Raw genomic sequence first — 19,154 nt, forward strand, 5'->3', positions numbered from 1 at the left:
TGCATAAAAACCTGGATTCAATTAATCAGTACCACATAAACGGGAAAAAGTTGGAAATGGCACACTGTGGTTCAAGTGGTAGAGTGCTAGCCTTAAGCAAAACAAGCTCAGGGACAGTGCCCAAGCCTTGAGTTCAAGTCCTAGGACTGGCGAAAGAAAGGAAGAAAGGAAGAAGGAAAGAAGGAAAGAAAGAAAGAAAGGAAGAAAGGAAGAAAGAGTTGTAATAATCTATATAATTCATATTGTAAGTTTTATATAATTTCTTTCTACATGTAATGCTAATGATAACATCCAAAGTACGAAAAGACCATTACCTCCTGTCCTAGTGCTACATCAGTTGCAGTGAAAACTGTGCCAGAAGCCCTACAGAGCAAAAAGACAAGATTTAAGGTTTCTAAAACATTACCATTTATAATATCCAAATTTTACACTTTGCACAATGGAAAAGACACTGAAGAACACTTTAGACTTTTTACAAGTAAAGCAAAAGCAAAAAGGGGGAAAAAGAAAAAAGCAATCGTGTTTGAAATATTTCAGATCTATGAATGCTTAACAGAGAGCCAGGAGCCCGTGTCTCACACCTATAATCCTAGCTACTCAGGAGGCTGAGATCTCAGGATGGAGGTTCAAAGTCAATACAGGCAGGAAAGGCTGTGAAACTAGTTATCTTCAATAAACCACCAGAAAACCAGAAGTGGCACTGTGGCTCAAGTGGCAGAGAGCTTGCCTTGAGCTGAAGAGCTGAGAGACAGCACCCAGGCCTAGAGTTCAAGCCTTATGACTGACAAAGACAAACAAAAAAACCCCAAAGACATAGGGATTAAAAAAATTTAAATATCCACACATGAAAACATCTTCATTTCATAAACAAAGAACTGTAAATAAACTCTATGCCCTTTCTGATGTGACCCTCCCATTTTCCAAAGTTGACCTATACTTGATATGTATTTGCATATCAAGTACATGCTTTCAACTACAAAAGACATGGGTTTGTATCTCTATAAACAATATATTTGGCCTATTTTCTTCTTCTTCTTCTGGGTTGTGGGGCTTGAACTCATATTCTGGGCACTATCTCTGAGTTTCTGTTTGCTCAAGGTGAGCACTCTACCACTTTAAGCCACAGTGCCACTTCCAATTTTCTGGTGGCTAATTGGAGATAAGAGTCTCACAGATTTTCCTGCCAAGTTGGCTTCAAACCATGATTCTCAAATCTCAGCCTCCTGAGTAGCTAGGATTACAGATGTGAGCCACCAGTTTGCCCTAGTTTTTAAACTTCATATTGTTTCATTTTATGCAATTCTTTATAATTTTGTAAAATTTAACATTAGGGCCAGACACTGGTGACTCATGCCTGTAATCCTAGCTACTCAGGAGATCTGAAGATGATGGTTCAAAAAGCCAGTCTGCACAGAAAATTCCTTGAGACTCTTATCTCCAATAAACCACTTAGAAAAAACAGGGAAGTGGCAGCACCGGCACCGTAGCTAAAGTGGCAGAGTACTAGCCTTGAGCACAGAGAGGCTCACTGACAGAGCCCAGGCCCTGAGTTCAAGCCCCAGCTCTGGCAAAAACCCTCCACAATTCCAAAGAGTCCCAGTCAGATTACATATATATTTAGAGCTCATATAAGGGGCAAAGATACACCACGTGGGATACCCAGGGAGTACTGAATATTATGGACTAAAGTCACAAAAACTTACCCTTGTCCAATTTTTTCATATCTTGTATACTTTTTCTTAGGGTCTCCTATGCTTACTATAGTTCCTGTTTTAACAAAAACAAAAATTGGAAGATCAAGCCTTTTTAAAGCAAATTAATTTGATTAATAATTATTTTTAATAAAATACTGACTTTAAAATATTGGATTTGAAATCACAAGTTTCAAAAAAATTTTTTTAAACACTAAGCATCAAAGTACATAATAAAAGTCAAAAACTATCAGAAACAAGATCTATTTTCACTAGATTTATAATGCTTGATACAGGCCAATGATTATTGTTGAATTAAAAAAGAGAAATTCCCCCCCCCCCCCGAACCTATTTTATGACCACACAAACACATATCTATAGAAAGATAATTTTGTTAGTGACTTTTTGTAGATTCATGTGAAGAAGCTATAAATATTCATAAATATATATAAAACCACATCTGATAAAGTTTCCAACTATGCCCTTTAAATATGGTTTGTAGTGAAAAACTATTGATCGGAAAGGGACTAATTTCACCAGTTAAATAAATACTTTTCATATGTACTAACAAAACTAATGTATTATTGTTCCTCTAAGGAGAAAATTTTTTCTTTATTCCTTAAGTCAAATTATAGGCACAAATTAAAATTCATCTGGACCAAATGCTCTTTTCTTTTTTTGTGGTGTTAGGGATTAAACCCAAAACCTTGCATGTGGTAGATAAATACACTACCACTGAACTACAATTCCAGCTCTGGGCCCACTGTTTTAAGAGCTATTAAGAACTCTAAGAAAAGTAGGTAACATACTTAATTTTTCCATAATCTCTTCATCTGTCATCTTGGTCTTCTTTTTTTGTTTGTCTGAAGACTTGGCACCACTGTCAACATTAGCATCACCAACTGGTGCAGGAATAGGGTCAATTACAGACCGTGTATAAATCTGCAAGATACAGGTCATTACTGAGAATTGAGGGGAAAACAAAGTCATGTGTTCTTAATGGTATACTATTCATTTCTTTGATTTTTAAAAAATTACCTATAGTTGTACAAAGGGGTTGCCATTTAAAAACAGTTTATGAATACAATGTATCATAATTAATGTCACCCTTTTCAACACTCTCACCTATTCCACCCCTACCTAGCCCTTCCTCGACTCTTCTTAATTTTGTAGAATATAGATTGGATTCTTTTTTTTTTTTTTTTTAATTTATTTTTTTTTTTGTCCGGTCACGGGGCCTGAACTCTGGGCCTGGGCGCTGACCCTCAGCTCTTCAGCTGAAGGCTAGTGCTCTACCACTTGAGCCACAGCGCCACTTCCGGCTTTTTTCTTTTTGCTTATGTGGTGCTGAGGAATCGAACCCAGGGCCTCAGGCATGCAAGGCAAGCACTCTACCACTGAGCCACCTTCCCAGCCCTGGATTCTTTTTTTGTTGTTTTGTTTTTTGGTTGTTGTGGGGCTTGAACTCTGGGCTTGGGCGCTGTCCCTCAGCTCTTCAGCTCAAGGCAGGTGCTCTACCACTTGAGCTACAGCTCTACCACTTGAGCTACAGCGCCACTTCCGGTTTTCTAGTGGGGTTATTGGAGATAAGAGTCTCACGGACTTTCCTACCAGGGCTGGCTTTGAACCATGATCCTCAGATCTTGGCCTCCTGAGTAGCTAGGATTATAGGCGTGAGCCACCGCCCCGGTTAGATTGGATTCTTGACTGTACCTCCTCACCTTCTCATCTTCATTCATCTACCCCTTTTTTTTCTATTGTTCCAAAGAATAGGAGTAATATTTCCAGATAATAAAAAAGCATGTAAGTGTTAGTGTAATAACATTCACCTGTAAACAAAGCAATCTGGAGGTTAAATTAAGAGCGTTCTGAGTTTTGCATATATATCAAGACTGTTAAAAACAAAACAAAACAAAAAAAAACCCAAAGAGAAAAAACTGGGGCTAGGAAGGTGGCTCAGTGATAAAGCACTTGCCTTGCATGCATGAGGCCCTGGGTTCGATTCCTCAGCACCACATAAGCAAAAAGAAAAAGGCCAGAAGTGGTGCTGTGGCTCAAGTGGTAGAGTGCTAGCCTTGAACTGAAGAGCTTGGACAGCACGCAGGCCTAGCGTTCAAGCCCCATGACTAACAACAACAAAAAAAGCTCAGGAAGAACACCCAGGACCTAAATTCAAACCCTACAACCAGCAATGAAAAACAAACAAAATAAAACAAAAATCCCTGTAATTCAGGTATATGGGAGGAGGAGAAGGAAGAGGCATAAGACACTACCCTAAGTAAAAGGCAGTAAGATCTAATCTGAAAAAAATAAGCTGGAGGCTGAGATGTAGCCCAGTGGCAAAGTGACTGTCTAGCAAGTGCAACATCCTGGGTTCAATCCCTAGTACAAAAAAGATAAAAAGGGGGGCTGGGAAGGTGGCTCAGTGGTAGAGTGCTTGCATGAGGCCCTGGGTTCGATTCCCCAGCACCACATAAGCAAAAAGAAAAAAAGCTGGAAGTGGCGCTGTGGCTCAAGTGGTAGAGTGGTAGCCTTGAGCTGAAAAGCTGAAGGACAACGCCCAGGCTCAGAGTTCAGGCCCCACAACCGACCCATAAACAAACAAACAAACAAACAAAAAAAGATAAAAAGGGAGCTGGGAAGTTGGCTCAGTGGTAGAGTGCTTGCCTCGCATGCATGAAGCCCTGGGTTTGATTCCTCAGCACCACATAAGCAGAAAAAAGCTGGAAGTGGTGCTGTGGCTCAAGTGGTAGAGTGCTAGCCTTGAGCTGAAGAGCTGAGGGACAGCGCCCAGGCCCAGAAGTTCAAGCCCCACGACCGGACCCTTCCCCCCCCAAAAAAAAAGAAAAAAGAAAACATGAAAAACCAAACAAATAAAAAATAAGCTGGAAGCTGGGTGCTGATAGCTCACGGGGGCAATCCTCACTACTCAGAAGGCTGAGATATGAGGATCCCAATTCTAAACCAGCAAGGGCAGGAAAATCGGTAAGACTCTTATCTCCAATTAACCACCAGAAAACCTTAGGTGGCATTATGGTTCAAAGTGGTAGAGCACTAGCTTTGATAAAAATACAGCTCAGTAACAGTGCCAGGCCCTGAGTTCAACTCAGGACAGTCAAAAGGTATAAATCACGGAGCCCAGAGTTCAAATCTTAGTATCGTCAAGAAAAAACAAAAAAACAAAAAAACAAACTGGAGAACACCTGTTAACTCAATGAGATGGTAGGTACAGGAATGAGGATCACAGTGCAAAGCAGAAAGCTGATTTGAAAATCTAAAACAAAAAAGGCTGCAGAGCTGGGCGCTGGTGGCTCATGACAGTAATCAATCCTAGCCAGCCCAGGCAGAAAAATCCCAATTAACCACTCAAAAACTGGAAGTGGCCCAGTGGCTCAAAGGCCTTGAGCAAAAGAGCTCAGAGACAGCACCCAGGCCCTGAGTTCAAGCCCTGTCCCCCCATGGACTGGAAAAAAAAAAAAGGCTACAGGTGTGACTCAAGTGGTAGAGACCTTGCTTAGCAAGTTCAAGGACCCAAGTTTAAACACCACTACCACCAAAATAATTTAAAAAACCCACCATATTGCTTCCCACTCCCCCATAAAAAGAAAAATACATGCATCTAAGAAAATAAATGTGGAACTTTTTCTTTTAAGTATATGTATAGGGGAAAAATTGCAGTGTGACCAGATCTAAAACAGTATCAGTATCATATAATGTAGGGGGAAAAAAAACACAGCTTAGAATGTTTTACTAAAAAAAGATTTAAAAAAATTGCATACTAGGGGGCTAGGAATGTGGTTTAGTGGTAGAGTGCTTACTTAACACGCATGAAGCCCTGGGTTCGATTCCTTAGTACCTCATAACAGAAAAAGCTGGAAGTGGTGTTATGGCTCAAGTAGAAGAGTGTTAGCCTTGAGCAAAAAAGCTCAAAGATAGTGGTTAGGTTGTGAGTTCAAGCCCCAGGGCTGGCAGAAAAGAAAACATATTGGGCTGGATGCCAATGGCTTACTCTTATAATACTAGCTACTCAAGAGGCTGATATATGAGGATTTCAGTTTGAAGCCAGCCCAGTCCTTGATACTCTTTTTTTTTTTTTTTTTTTTGTCGGTCGTGGGGCTTGAACTCTGGGCCTGGGCGTTGTCCCTTAGCTCTTCAGCTCAAGGCAAGCGCTCTACCACTTGAGCTACAGCGCCACTTCCCCTTGATACTCTTATCTCCAATTAATCACCAAAAAAGCTAGAAGTGGGGCTTGACTAAGGTGGTAGAGCATTAGCTTTAAGCAAAAAAGCTCAGGGACAGCATCCAAGTAAGTTCAAGTCCTACCATCACACATACATACAAAAAATGCATATTAGAAACATTCGTGCTTAAAAAAAATCAGTAATTCCCTCAAAGTTGTGCACAAACTCGAAGTCTACCATTTCATTTCAAACTGCTATTTCTAAAGAATAAAGCATGGCACTCTCTTACTAGATTATAGATTCCATAGTCAGTGTCAGTGCTGGGCCTACCAGCTGTACCACTGCCATATCACAGTCCACTGCACTATTGCTAAAATTCTCCTTTATCTGGTAAGGAATTTCATTTTCAACTGCATCTTGAATGTCATCAAGGCTTTGAGAGAAATATAAAATGGGAGATAAAATAAACATAATTTGGGGAAGAGGAATATCTGTTTCAGATAGAATAATAACCTACATTAACAAAACTAAAGAAGTAGATAAATTCTCTGGAAAAAAGGGGAGAAACAAATTTAATTATTAAGTATTTTTACTTTCAAAGGAATTAACAGATTTCAACTTTCAAAAACTGCTTTTTGGCCAGGCACTAGTGGCTCAAGGCTGTAATCCTACTCAGGAAGCTGAGATCTGAAGACTACAGATAAAAGCCAGTCCAAGTAGGAAAGTCCTTGAGACTTTTTTTTTGGTTGGTTGTGGGGCTTGAACTTTGGGCTCGGGCACTGTCCCTGTGCTCTTCAGCTCAAGATGAGCACTCTACCACTTGAGCCACAGTACAGAGTCTCACAGACTTTCCTGCTCCAGAGGCTTTGAACTGTGCGTCTTGTAAGGTCCGCTCCTGGATGGCGAGCAGACTCCACCCTCCTCGCAGCAAAGTCTCCACCCAGTACCTGCATTACCTAGGCAACTGGGACACCTGGAAGAGGTCACATCTGCATCCGCTGAGGTCACATCTGAATTTGATGTGGCCACACCTTTCCCCACCCATACCCTACATAAGGGCTAGCCCAGGCCCCGACTCTCCCTTTTTTCTCTCTCTGTTCGTTTCTAGCTCTTGCTGCTCTTTTCTTGCTCTCTTGCTCTCTCTCTTTCCCAGCCACGTGGAGTGCCAACCTTGCCTGGTCCCAGCAGGTCTCCCCCTTACCTGAATACCACATGAGTGCTACTGTTCTTACCCCTCTCTCTGCTCTTTTCTGGCTCTTCTCTCTCTCTTTCCTCTCTTCCCAGCTCTCTCTCATTCCCAGGCCTTTCCCAGCCACGTGGAGTGCCAACCTTGCCTGGTCCCAGCAGGTCTACTGAATAAACCCCTTACCTGAATACCACGTGCGTGGTGCAGTTCTTACTCGGCTACCTCTTTTTAGAAACCTAACATCAGGGACAGTGCCCAGGCCTTGAGTTCAAACCTCCTTAAATACTAGTGGTACTATAACTCAAAGTGGTTCAGTGCTAGCCTTGAGCGGAAGCGCTCAGGGACAGTGCCCAGGCCTTGAGTTCAAATCTTGAATACCAACTGGGACAAGCCATCCCAGCAACGAGCACCTAGACTCAGCCAGTCTAGGGAACAAGGGAACGTGGAAAGGAGTAAGAGGAGATGATATCACATCAGCTACTTTGTGCCTGCCCTTTCAAAATTAACCTGAGCCGGGAGGTCAGTAGAAGTAAGAAGCCTGCCCATCCAATGTCTATACCTGTCTACCTATTAACTGAACAGGAATTTATATTCTTGCCTTTGTCACCTGAATTCTCTACCTAGTCGCCAGATGTCAGAAGTAACTAGGGAAATTTCTACCAACATTTTCAGCCCCAAGTCCTTCCTCTTGCCATTTATTTGCTCTCTAGTATTTTTTTTCCAGCCCCTCAATGCTCATGAGACTTCTCCAGATTTCATCTAAGGACTCACGCAACCAAGGGACAGCTGCTGTTCACTGCCTTCTCTGGGAGGAGACCAAATTCCAGCCTTTTACCCCTATTGTCGACGCCCCTTGTCAGCAGGAAGTAGCCAGAGAGAATCCTCACCCTATTTCATGATTATTAAAAGGCTGGAATGTAAGGTCCGCTCCTGGATGGCGAGCAGACTCCACCCTCCTCGCAGCAAAGTCTCCACCCAGTACCTGCATTACCTAGGCAACTGGGACACCTGGAAGAGGTCACATCTGCATTTGATGTGGCCACACCTTTCCCCACCCATACCCTACATAAGGGCTAGCCCAGGCCCCGACTCTCCCTTTTTTTCTCTCTCTGTTCGTTTCTAGTTCTTGCTGCTCTTTTCTTGCTCTCTTGCTCTCTCTCTTTCCCAGCCACGTGGAGTGCCAACCTTGCCTGGTCCCAGCAGGTCTACCCCTTACCTGAATACCACGTGAGTGCTACTGTTCTTACCCCTCTCTCTGCTCTTTTCTCTCTCTTTCCTCTCTTCCCAGCTCTCTCTCATTCCCAGGCCTTTCCCAGCCACATGGAGTGCCACCCTTGCCTGGTCCAAGCAGGTCTACTGAATAAACCTACCCCTTATCTGAATACCACGTGCGTGCTGGTGCAGTTCTTACTCGGATACCTCTTTTTAAAAACCTAACACTTCTCAGATCTCAGCCTCCTGATTAGCTAGGATTATAGGGGTAAGTCACCGGAATCCACCTTTCTTGAGACTCTTAGCTATCTTGAGACTCTTATCTCTAATTAACCACGAGAAAACCAGAAGTGGCATTGTGGCTTAAAGTGGTAGAACACTAGCCTTGAGAGAAAAAGCTCAGATATAACACTTAGGCCCTGAGATCAAGCCCCACAACTGATCAAAAAAATTTTTTTGGTGCCAGTCCTGAGGTTTGAATTCAGAGCCTGGACACTGTCCCTGAGCTTTTGTGCTCAAGACTAGTGCTCTAAATTGAGCTACAACTCCAATTCAGCCTTTTTGGTGATTAATTAGCGATAAAAAAATCTCCTGGACTTTCCAGCCTGGGCTAGCTTTGAACTGTGATCCTTAGATCTCAGCCTCCTGAGTAGCTAGAATTATATAATATTCACACCTGGCTGAAAAACTATATTCTGAGGAATGGGAATGTGGCTTAGTGGTAGAGTGCTTGCCTAAGATGCATGAAGCCCTGAGTATGATTCCTCAGTACCATATAAACTGAAAAAGGCAGAAGTGACACTGTGGCTCAAGTGCTAGAGTACTAGTTTTGAGCACAGAGAGGCTCAGGGACAGTGCCCAGGCCCTGAGTTCAAGCCCCAGGACTGGCAAAAACAAAAACAAAACTGTATTTTGATTAGTAGTTAAGGAAAAATCTTTTATATCCTCACACTATCATAAACTATGCTGGGCATTGGTGGCTCATGCCTGTAATCCTAGCTACTCAGGAAGCTGAGATCTGAGGATCATGGTTCAAAGCCAGCCCGGGCAGGAAACTCCGTGAAACTTATCTCCAATAAACCACCAGAAAACCGGAAGTGGCACTGTAGCTCAAGTGGTAGAGCGCTAGCCTTGAGCTGAAGACAGCTGAAGACTCTAGGCCTGGGACAGGGCCCAGGCCTAGAGTTCAAGGCCCATGACCAACAAAAAAAATAATAATAAAAATGAAAATAAACTAGAGAATTTAAAAAAATTCTTATTGGAAGTCAAATGATGAAAGCTATTTTAAAACACACACATACACACAGAGATACATAGCACTATCTAATCTAATCACTAATCACTTACTGATTTTGTATGATCTGGCCTTGGGGCAATGACAGGAGGAGCAGCCTCTTCATCATCATCATCTTCTTCTGTTACTATTGGTGATGTTTCTGATCCTTTGGTATTCAGCTGCATGAATCATACATGCAAAGGAAGGTAATATATTCAAAAGGTTAAAATATGACTTTCTTTTTAACATATTCTTTTTAACTCATTTCTGGCCTGGAAATGTGGCTTAGTGGTAGAGTGCTTGCCTAGCATACATGAAGTCCTGGGTTTGAATCCTCAGTACCACATACACAGAAAAAGATGGAAAGGGCACTGTGGCTCAAGTGGTAGAATGCTAGCCTTGAGCAAAAGAAGCTGAGAGACAGTGCCCAGGCCCTGAGTTAAAGCCCCAGGACTGGCAAAACAAAACATCCCCCAAAACAATCACAACAAAAAAACTCATTTCTTCAATACCTCAATTTTAAAATAATTAAACTCATTGGTTCTAACAAAATCAGTTATGAAATGTAAAGATGAAGCCAGTACCAGTGGCTCATGCTTGTAATACTAGCTATTCAGAAGGCAGGGATTTAGAGTATCAAGGTTTGAAGCCAGCCTGGGCAGAAAAGTCTTTGAGACTCCATCTCCAAATAACTAGTAAAATGAGGGACTAGAGGTAGACATTCAATAGAGTACCACTTATGAGTAAGCTAAGAGCATGGAGCCAAGTTCAAGCCCTGATACTAGCACAAAATTAAATACATTAAATAATACATACAAATAAATGCTATTTCATAAATTCAGAGAAAACAAGCTCATGAAATATAGATGGCAAAGATAATTTTTTCCCCCCACAAATGGTAACACTGGGCTAAATTGCTGGTCCTTAATTTTTTTTTTTTTTTTTTGGTCGGTCGTGGGGCTTGAACTCTGGGCTTGGGCACTGTCCCTGTGCTCTTCAGCTCAAGGTGAGCGCTCTACTGCTTGAGCCACAGAGTCACTTCCGGTTTTCCAGTGGTTTATTGGAGATAAGAGTCTCACAGCCTTTGCTGCCCTGGCTGGCTTTGAACCGAGATCTTCAGATCTCAGCCTCCTGAGTAGCTAGGATTATAGGCGTGAGCCACCAGCACCTGGCTTGGTCCTTACATTTTTTTTTAATTACTTTTTTTGTTTTGCCAGTCCTAGGGTTTGAACTCAGGGCCTGGGTGCTGTCCTGGAGCTGCTTCTGCTCAAGACTAGGGATCTACCACTTCCAGCCTTTTTAAAGTAGTTTATTGGAGATGAGGATATCATGGACTTTCCTGCCCCAGCTGGCTTCAAACCTCCACCCTCAGATATCAGCCTCTCAAGTAGCTAGGATTACAGACATGAGCCACCAGCACCCAGCTGGTGTTTCTATAGTCTATTTAGTAGAATGGTAATAGAAGAAGTGGTAGGTGGGAAGAAAGAATATGCTGGCAAGTTTTTGTAACTATGTTTATATACAGAAACATTACTGAAGGTAGTTAAAACTGCTCTGGATAACATAAATTTACATTACTTTAAATACCCTATAAAGGAAATTCTATTTCCTTAATAAGGCTTCTTCAACTAATCAAATGACTAAATTAAAACATATCAAGTATTTATTTATCTGTATGATTGAATTTACTTTAGACAGCAAAATAAAAACTGGTATTTGGTTGGGGTATCCTAAATTGAAACAAAAGTTACAAGAAATAATTAACTTACTGCTGGTGTTCCTGAAGGGAAGCCATCTTTCTCTAAATTTGGAGTAGAAAAGAATATGAGTATTCATTAGAGCAAGCATAAAAAAATTAACAACAACAACAACAAAGAAGAGCAATGAAGTGCTGATTTCAGTTTAAATTACCTATTGAAAAACATGAAAATACTAGTATTCAAACAGTAATCTTTAGCTTAAAGAACTCAAGCTAAAAACTCAATTCTTAGTGAAATCTCAAAAATTGATTAAAAATCATTGGGGCACTTAACAGCCAGGTTTAGTAAGAAGAGTGATAGCTAATAAAATCACATGTTCAGTATGTTTCCATGGTTTGTTCAGCCGAAAAATGATAATGTCAATATAAGAAAGAATTTGAGACTGAGCAAATGACTCATATAAATGGGTGAATTTTATTCTATGTAAACTATGTGCAGTAAACTAAAATTTTAATTGAAACTATACCTATCAATCTGTATCCATTAAAATAAACTTTACTGTTCAAGACATTCTCCATAAAATTGTACCAAGGAATATAGCACTACTATTCAAATAATGGAGATTGTATAAAATAAAATTCTTAAATTTAAGATTTTCTTTTTGAAATGCCTCAAAATTATGTGTGTATAATTATGTATGTTTTTTTTTGCCAGTTCTGGGCCTTGGCACTGTCCCTAAGCTTTTATTTTTTTCTTGGTTTGTCATGGATGGGACTTGAACTCTGGACTTGAGCACTATCCTTGAGGTCTTTAGCTCAAGGCTAGTGCTCTACCACTTTGAGTCACAGCGTCACTTTCTGTTAGTTAACTGGAAGAATCTCATGGACTTTACTACCTGAGCCAGCTTGAACCACAATCCTCAGATCTCAGCCTCCTGAGTGGCTAGGATTACAATGCCTGGCTGTCCTAGGCTTCTTTGCTCAAGGCTACCATGTCTACCACTTTGAGTCAGAGTGACATTTCCAGGTTTTTTTTCTGAGTAGTTTATTTAAAATAAGAGTCTCACAGACTTTCCTAGCCTAGAGCCCATGGCTCAAGCCTGTAATCCTAGCTATTCGGGAGGCTGAGATTTGAGGATCAAGATTCAAAGCCTGACCCAGCAGAAAGTCTTTGAGACTCTTTATCTCCAAATAACCACAAGAAAACCATAAGTGCACCGTTGCTCAAGTGGTAGAGCACTCGCTTTGAGCTGAAGAGCTCAGGGACAGTGCCCAGGCCCAGAGTTCAAGACCCACAACTGACCAAAAAAAAAAAAAAATGTCTCTCAGACTTTCCTGCCCAAGCTGCCTTGGAACTGCAATCCTCAGATCTCAGCCTCCTAAGCAGCTAGGATTATAGGTGTGACCTACTGGTATCTGGATTAATATTTTTTGTTGTTGTTGGTCGTGGGGCTTGAACTCTGGGCCTGGGCACTGTCTCTAAGCTCTTCAGTTCAAGGCTAGCACTCAACCACTTGAGCCACAGGGTCACTTCCATAATTGGAGATAAGAGTCTCACAAACTTTCCTGCCTGGGATGGCTTTGAACCTAGATCCTCAGATCTTAGACTCCTTAGTGCTAGGATTAAATATGTGAGCCAGCAGTGCCCAGCCTAGGTTACTATTTGTATAGTGGGTGGAAAGAATACCATTTTCTGGTCAAACATAGTTTCTTAAAGAAACATGTTCATTTACATTTACATGTAATATTCAACATTAAAAAAGAAAATTGTTGGGACTGGGAATGTGGCTTGGTGTGCCTAGCATGCATGAAGCCCTGGGTTAAATACTTCAGTATCACATGAACAGAAAAAGCCGGAAGTAGCACTGTGGCTCAAGTTGTAGAGTCTAGCCTTCAGCCAAAGTAGTTCAGGGACAGTGCCAGGCCCTGAGTTTAAGCCCCTGGACTGGCAAAAACAAAAATCAGAACAAAAAAGAAAGAAAACTGTATTTATATAGACTAGTTGACCAAAATGTTGTATGGACAAGTCTAACTTTTTCCTGAGACTATCAGATTAAAATAAAAAATGGCACTGTGGCTCAAAAGTGGTAGAGCACTTGCCTTGAGCTGAAAAGTTCAGGGATAGTGCCCAAGCCCAGAGTTCAAGCCCTCAAAAAAAAAAAAAAAGTCAAGAGAACCTGGCAAAAAGGCCTCTATACCCCTTGGGCAAAGTCTTTTTTTCTGTGTATATATAAAGTATAATTAATTAAAACATATATAACATATACATATCTTATTTTAAAATAATTACACATATAACCCCAGGTACAGAAAAACATATTAACTGACATTTGGGGTGTAATTAGCAAAATTCATACTAAGGAAAACAGGATAAATGATCTTTTTCAGAGTAAGGAGGAAAGCTTGAATCTGAATACACCTAAGACTTCATTTAAGCTATGTGTAGGTTTGATTCCCATCCTAAACAAGCTATTTTTTTGTTTGTTGGTTGGTTGGTTGTGGGGCCTCAACTCTGGGCTTGGGTGCTGGGTCTCAGCTTTTCAGCTCAAGGCTAGCGCTCTACCACTGCAGCCACAGAGCCACTTCCGGCTTTTTCTGCTCAAGAATTAAACCCAGGGCCTCATGCATGGGAGTCAAGCACTCTACCACTAAGCTGCCTTCCTAGCCCTAAACAAGCTATTTTCAAGAGTCTAATATATTCCAATTCTTATCTAGGGATCTTCAATTTTAAGGTATAAATCTACTTAGTTATCACTTATATTTTCTACACTTACATATTTGATGAGTTTCACTTTTTGAGTAGAAACATTTTTTTTACTTCAAAGTTTGTGCTTTTTTTTAAAATAGTGAAACAACTTTCATCCTATCTCACTAGCGAACAACCTGTCTCGCGAACAACCTGTCTCTAGTATGAACACATCTAAATATTAACATCTTTCCCCTTCTATTGGGAAGTAACTGAAAAACAATTAAGCAAGAAAAGACCATACAAAACAACAGCTTAAATATCCACCAACTGGTAAAATTGTGAGATTAATATAATCCCCAGATCCCCAATTATGCTTAACCCCCATAAATTTACAAAGACAGAAATCTCTGCAGTAGGAAAATATGTGGAAGAATTACAGTATATAGCCTTTCATTTTCCAGAAGTAATCTTTTTTATCCAGCAGTGCTTCATGACTGTCCATGTTCAGCCTTTTACCACTGTCATCTTTCTTACCAGGAGGAGTAAAACTCAGATATTTCTGCTTCACTGTGTTAGAGTCATAGAACTTTAAGACATCCAGCACAGCCTGAGGATTCTTCTTTTGCTCTAATTTCGTGATATTGGAAGTCTGTAACAACCGAGCCCACTGTTCTGGCATGCCCTAATAAAAAGAAATTCAGAAATTAGTTGTGATTTGAGGCAGGCGCCAATGGCTTATGCTATTAATCCTAGCTACTTGGGAGGTAGCAACTAGGAGCATATAGTAAAGAGGCCAGCTGGGCAAGAAAGTTCCTAATACCCCATCTTTATCAATAGCTGGGAACAGTGATTAAAAGATTTAGATTAGAAGAATTAGTTCCAGGCCCATCCAGGCTAAAAGTTAGTAAGACTTAACCTTAACAGGAGGAAAAAAAAAAACCAAACAAACAAACAAAAGGCAACCAGGCAGCAGGTCAACCTGGTCAAGAATGGAATGTGTAAATAGGCAAACTCTCTATCTCAAAAGTAAATAGAGGAAAAAAGCAATGGCAAATAAAGCACATGTGTCTAGCAAACATAAAACCCTGACTTCCAAGGAACTCAGCTGTGGTTTGAATTGCTCTAATGAAGTCAATTTTCAGAGACAAATGATAAAAAAAATACATAAACAAACGTAATTCACTGGGTGCCAGTGGCTCACACCTGTAATCCTAGCTACTCAGGAAGCTGAGATCTGAGGATTGCAATTTGAACCCAGCCCAGGCAGGAAAGTCCATGAGACTGTTATCTCCAATAAACCACTCAGAAAACGAACTGGCGCTGTGGCTCAAGTGGGTAGAGCACTAGCCTTGGGCTGAAGAGCTGAGGGACAGCGCCTAGACTCCTAGTGCAAGCCCCACAACCAACTAACTAACTAAATAAATAAACATAATTTTAGTTAATTTTTTTTGACATAAGGCTATCAGTCTGACATAGGTATCACTATGTACGCAGCAGTGGCCTTGACTCCTAATTTTGCTTCAGCCTCTCAAATGCTGGGTTTATTGTACCACCATGCCCAGCAGGTTTGACTTAAAATTCTAACAGGTCTAGTTTTAAGTATCTGTTTTTCTACATCTATTTTGTATCATTACAGTTAAAATTTAGCTTTCTAAGAAAAAGAAAATCCAACCACTAATACTTTCATGATAAGCAAACAGCAGTAAGGACTGACAACATGTGAACAGAGAAGTTAACTTTAAACTTACCCTAAAGGAAAAGGCTTGAATGTTATTGTTTTTCTTTTAGTTGGTCATATGGCTTGAACTCAAAGCCTGGGCACTGTCCCTGAACACTTTTGCTCAAGGCTAGCACTCAACCACTTGAGCCACAGCACCACTTCTACCTTTTTGTTGTTTAACTGGAGATAGAAGTCTCACAGACTTTCCTGCCTAGGCTGGCTTTGAACTGCAATCCTCAGATCTCAGCCTCATGAGGAGCTAAGATACAGATGTGAACCACAAGTACCCAGCTTGAGTGCTGCTTTAATGTTATAAATGTTATAATGTTATAATGAACCCCAACTATGAAAACTTACAGTAAATTCTCCAGTAACAGCATCAAAGCCAACATGGATGGTGTGCTCAAAATCAGATGGAGGAGAAATCTCTGGCCGTTCCTTTTCTTTCTTTTTACTTCCTAGAAGGCAATAAAAGGGGGAATCTATTTAAACAAGGATAATAATGGCACTTATAATTCTGCATTTGTACTTTTCCTAAAACATATTAGAAACATTATTATAAAAGAATTTTCCCCTAAGAACACTGGCTGATAGCAAGCATTCTTAGGGTATAGAAGAAAAGTACTGCATCTATTATAAAGCAGAGGTGCAGAGAGTAACAACACAGAGTTTACAGAAGCCACTTCTCTTTTTTGTGTAAGTCTACTCTCATTGTTATTCTAGTTTATAATTGCCACAGTTAAAAACTGTCCAAAGCTAGGCACCAGTGGCTCACAGCTATAATCCTAGCTACTCAGGAGGCTGAGATCTGAGGATCATGGTTCAAAGCCAGCCTGGGCAGAAAAGTCTGTGAGACTCTTATCTCCAATCAACCACTAGAAAACTGGAAGTGGTGCTGTGGCTCAAGTGGTAGAGTGCTTGCCTTGAGCTGATGACCTCAGGGACAGTGCCCAAGCCCAGAGTTCAAGTCCCACAACCAAAACAAAAAAAATAGGAGGTGGAGGATGGGAAAGTGTAGTTGTGGAGGTGGGAGGAAAGGGATGGTAGGGAAAAACAATGCTAGATAAGAAATGTACTCATTACCTTGCTCATGTAACTGTAACCCCTCTGTACAGTATTTTCACAATAAAAAACTTATTTAAAAAATTAAATTAAAAATAATAAATTAATAACTATCCAAGCCATTTGTGAATAATTTTTTGAATATTTCTGTCACTCATTTGTCAAAATTACTTGTAAATTCAAATATAACAGTTCCTTTTCCCCTCCACAAAATTTCAGTTCTGCTCTCTCACAATCTGTTTCTCTACCTTTATAATACTAGTCTGCCTTGATTACTATCATTTCATTATAAGCATTCAAAGTATACAGTTCAAGTCTTTCTTGAAAAGCCTGCTAGGATTGTGACTGGAATTGCACTGAACCTATTTTTAATTTAATGAAGTGACAATCTGATTATTTTATATTTTTGGCTACACTGGTGTTTGAATTCTGGGTCCCCTCCCCCTTGCTAAATTAGTGCACTATCACTTAAGCAACACCTCATCTATTTGTTGCTAGTTTTATATATATATATATATATATATATATATATATATATATATATATATATATATATATATATATATATATATATATATATATATATAGGGACCCGATCTCTGGGCCTGAGTGCTGTTCCTCAGCTCTTCAGCTCAAGGTTAGCGCTCAACCACTTGAGCCACAGTGCCACTTCCGGCTTTTTTCTTTTTGCTTATGTGGTGCTGAGGAATGGAACCCAGGGCCTCAGGCATGCAAGGTAAGCACTCTACCACTGAGCCAACTTCCCAGCTCTTTAAACTTTTCTGTAGGGCTGCTTAAAACCATAATCCTTCCCCTCTCTACCTCCTAAGTAGCTAGGATTACAGGATGAACTTTCAGATAGGGTCTTGTGTTCCACCAGGTACACACTCTGTCAATTTTAGATTCCCTGTCACAGCTAGAATATGGGTGTAAGCTCCCAAGCCTAGTAGCTATGGTAGACATGGACACTCATGGATTTTTCTACCCAGAACTGTCTTGGAACCTCAAGCCTCCTGACCTCAGCTAAAATGACAGGCACCATTGCACCAGCTATGGATTGAGAAGGGTCTTTAGTAATTTTCTGCCCAGGCTGACATCAAACCATGATCTTTCTTTTCTTAGCCTCCTAAGTAGCTAGGATTATAGGTATGAGAGTCACCAAAATTCAGCTTAACTTCTTTTTTTTTTCTTAAACATTGAGTCATCTGATCTACAACAGTGAATCTATTAACCTTGCCTTTTTTTCCCTTTTGGTAGTATTGGGATTTGAACTCAGGACATTTGCTAGGCAAATGCTCTACCACTTGAAACATGCTCCCAGTCTGTTTGCTCTAGTTACTTTTCAGAGTCTTGTGCTTTTTTTTTTTTGGGTCCGGTTGTGGGGCCTGAACTCTGGGCCTGGGTGCTGTCCCTCAGCTCTTCAGCTCAAGGCTAGCGCTACCACTTGAGCCACAGCGCCACTTCCGGCTTTTTGCTTATGTGGTGCTGAGGAATCGAACCCAGGGCCTCATGCATGCAAGGCAAGCACTCTACCACTCTGTCACCTTCCCAGCCCCAGAGTCTTGTGCTTTTGGCCAGGGATGTTCTTGGACAGCAATTTCCCTACCACTCCTTCCCCAATAGCTAGCATTATAGGCATGTACCACATGCCAGGTTTGTTATTTGAGATAGTGTCTCCTAACTTTTTGCCCAGATTGGCTTCCAAACTGCTTTTCTCATCTCTGCCTCTAAATGTATGAGATTACAAGCATGAGCTACCAAGCCTAGCTATTTAGGTTTGCTTTAATTTCAACAATGTTTTCTGGTATCAGTGTACAGTGTTCAATTTTTGTCAGACTTTTGGAAACTCTAATTTTTGAAGCTCCTTTAAGGATAGCTTTAAAATTTAGTTATGGGGCTGAAGGTATAGCTCCGCAATACTGTGTCTAGCATGAACAAAATCCTAGGTTCAATCCCAGCATCATGAAAACTAAACCTACATCAAACAGGGCTTGAGGTGTGATTTTCAAGTAGTTGAGCACATGTCTAGCATGTGCAAGGCCCTGGATGCAACTCTAGTTTCATAAACAAACAAATCAAAACAGAACAACAACAACTAAAAGGCACTGTTGGCTCACATCTATAATCCTAGCTACTCAGGAAGCTGAGACTGAGGATAATAACAGAAAAATCCTTGAGTCTCTTATCTTTGATGATTAACCACCAAAAAGCCAGAGGAGGAAGGTATGGCAAAACATGGTAGAATGCTAGCCTTGACTAAAAAAATCTCAGAGATAATGCCCAAGCCCAGAGTTTAAGCCCTAGGACCAGCACAAAAACAAAACACATTCAATTTCAATTGGTCAGTGCTAGCACACAGAAACTTGAGTATTCCATTCTGTTCTTATATTGTTACTATGCTTAATTCTTGTAGTTTTATAGGTGTTATGAATGTTTTT

General features: G+C 40.6%; 1 protein-coding gene across 2 annotated transcripts in view; it reads right to left on the reverse strand.

The window, feature by feature from the left end:
- Positions 1-19,154, reverse strand: part of Pak2 (p21 (RAC1) activated kinase 2) — an 85,539-nt gene that overhangs the window by 16,599 nt on the left and 49,786 nt on the right. For both annotated transcript variants that reach the window (XM_070029925.1, XM_070029926.1), the window contains exons 3-9: positions 16,012-16,112; positions 14,469-14,616; positions 11,316-11,347; positions 9,618-9,725; positions 2,501-2,633; positions 1,704-1,767; positions 315-363 (exon numbers count right to left, since the gene is read on the reverse strand). In XM_070029925.1, the coding sequence (XP_069886026.1) occupies positions 315-363; positions 1,704-1,767; positions 2,501-2,633; positions 9,618-9,725; positions 11,316-11,347; positions 14,469-14,616; positions 16,012-16,112 (635 nt within the window). The remainder of the gene's footprint in view (positions 1-314; positions 364-1,703; positions 1,768-2,500; positions 2,634-9,617; positions 9,726-11,315; positions 11,348-14,468; positions 14,617-16,011; positions 16,113-19,154) is intronic.

Source organism: Dipodomys merriami, unplaced genomic scaffold (genome assembly GCF_024711535.1).
Source record: "Dipodomys merriami isolate MVZ:Mamm:240054 unplaced genomic scaffold, mDipMer1.0.p SCAF_2, whole genome shotgun sequence".
Classification (NCBI taxonomy): domain Eukaryota; kingdom Metazoa; phylum Chordata; class Mammalia; order Rodentia; family Heteromyidae; genus Dipodomys; species Dipodomys merriami.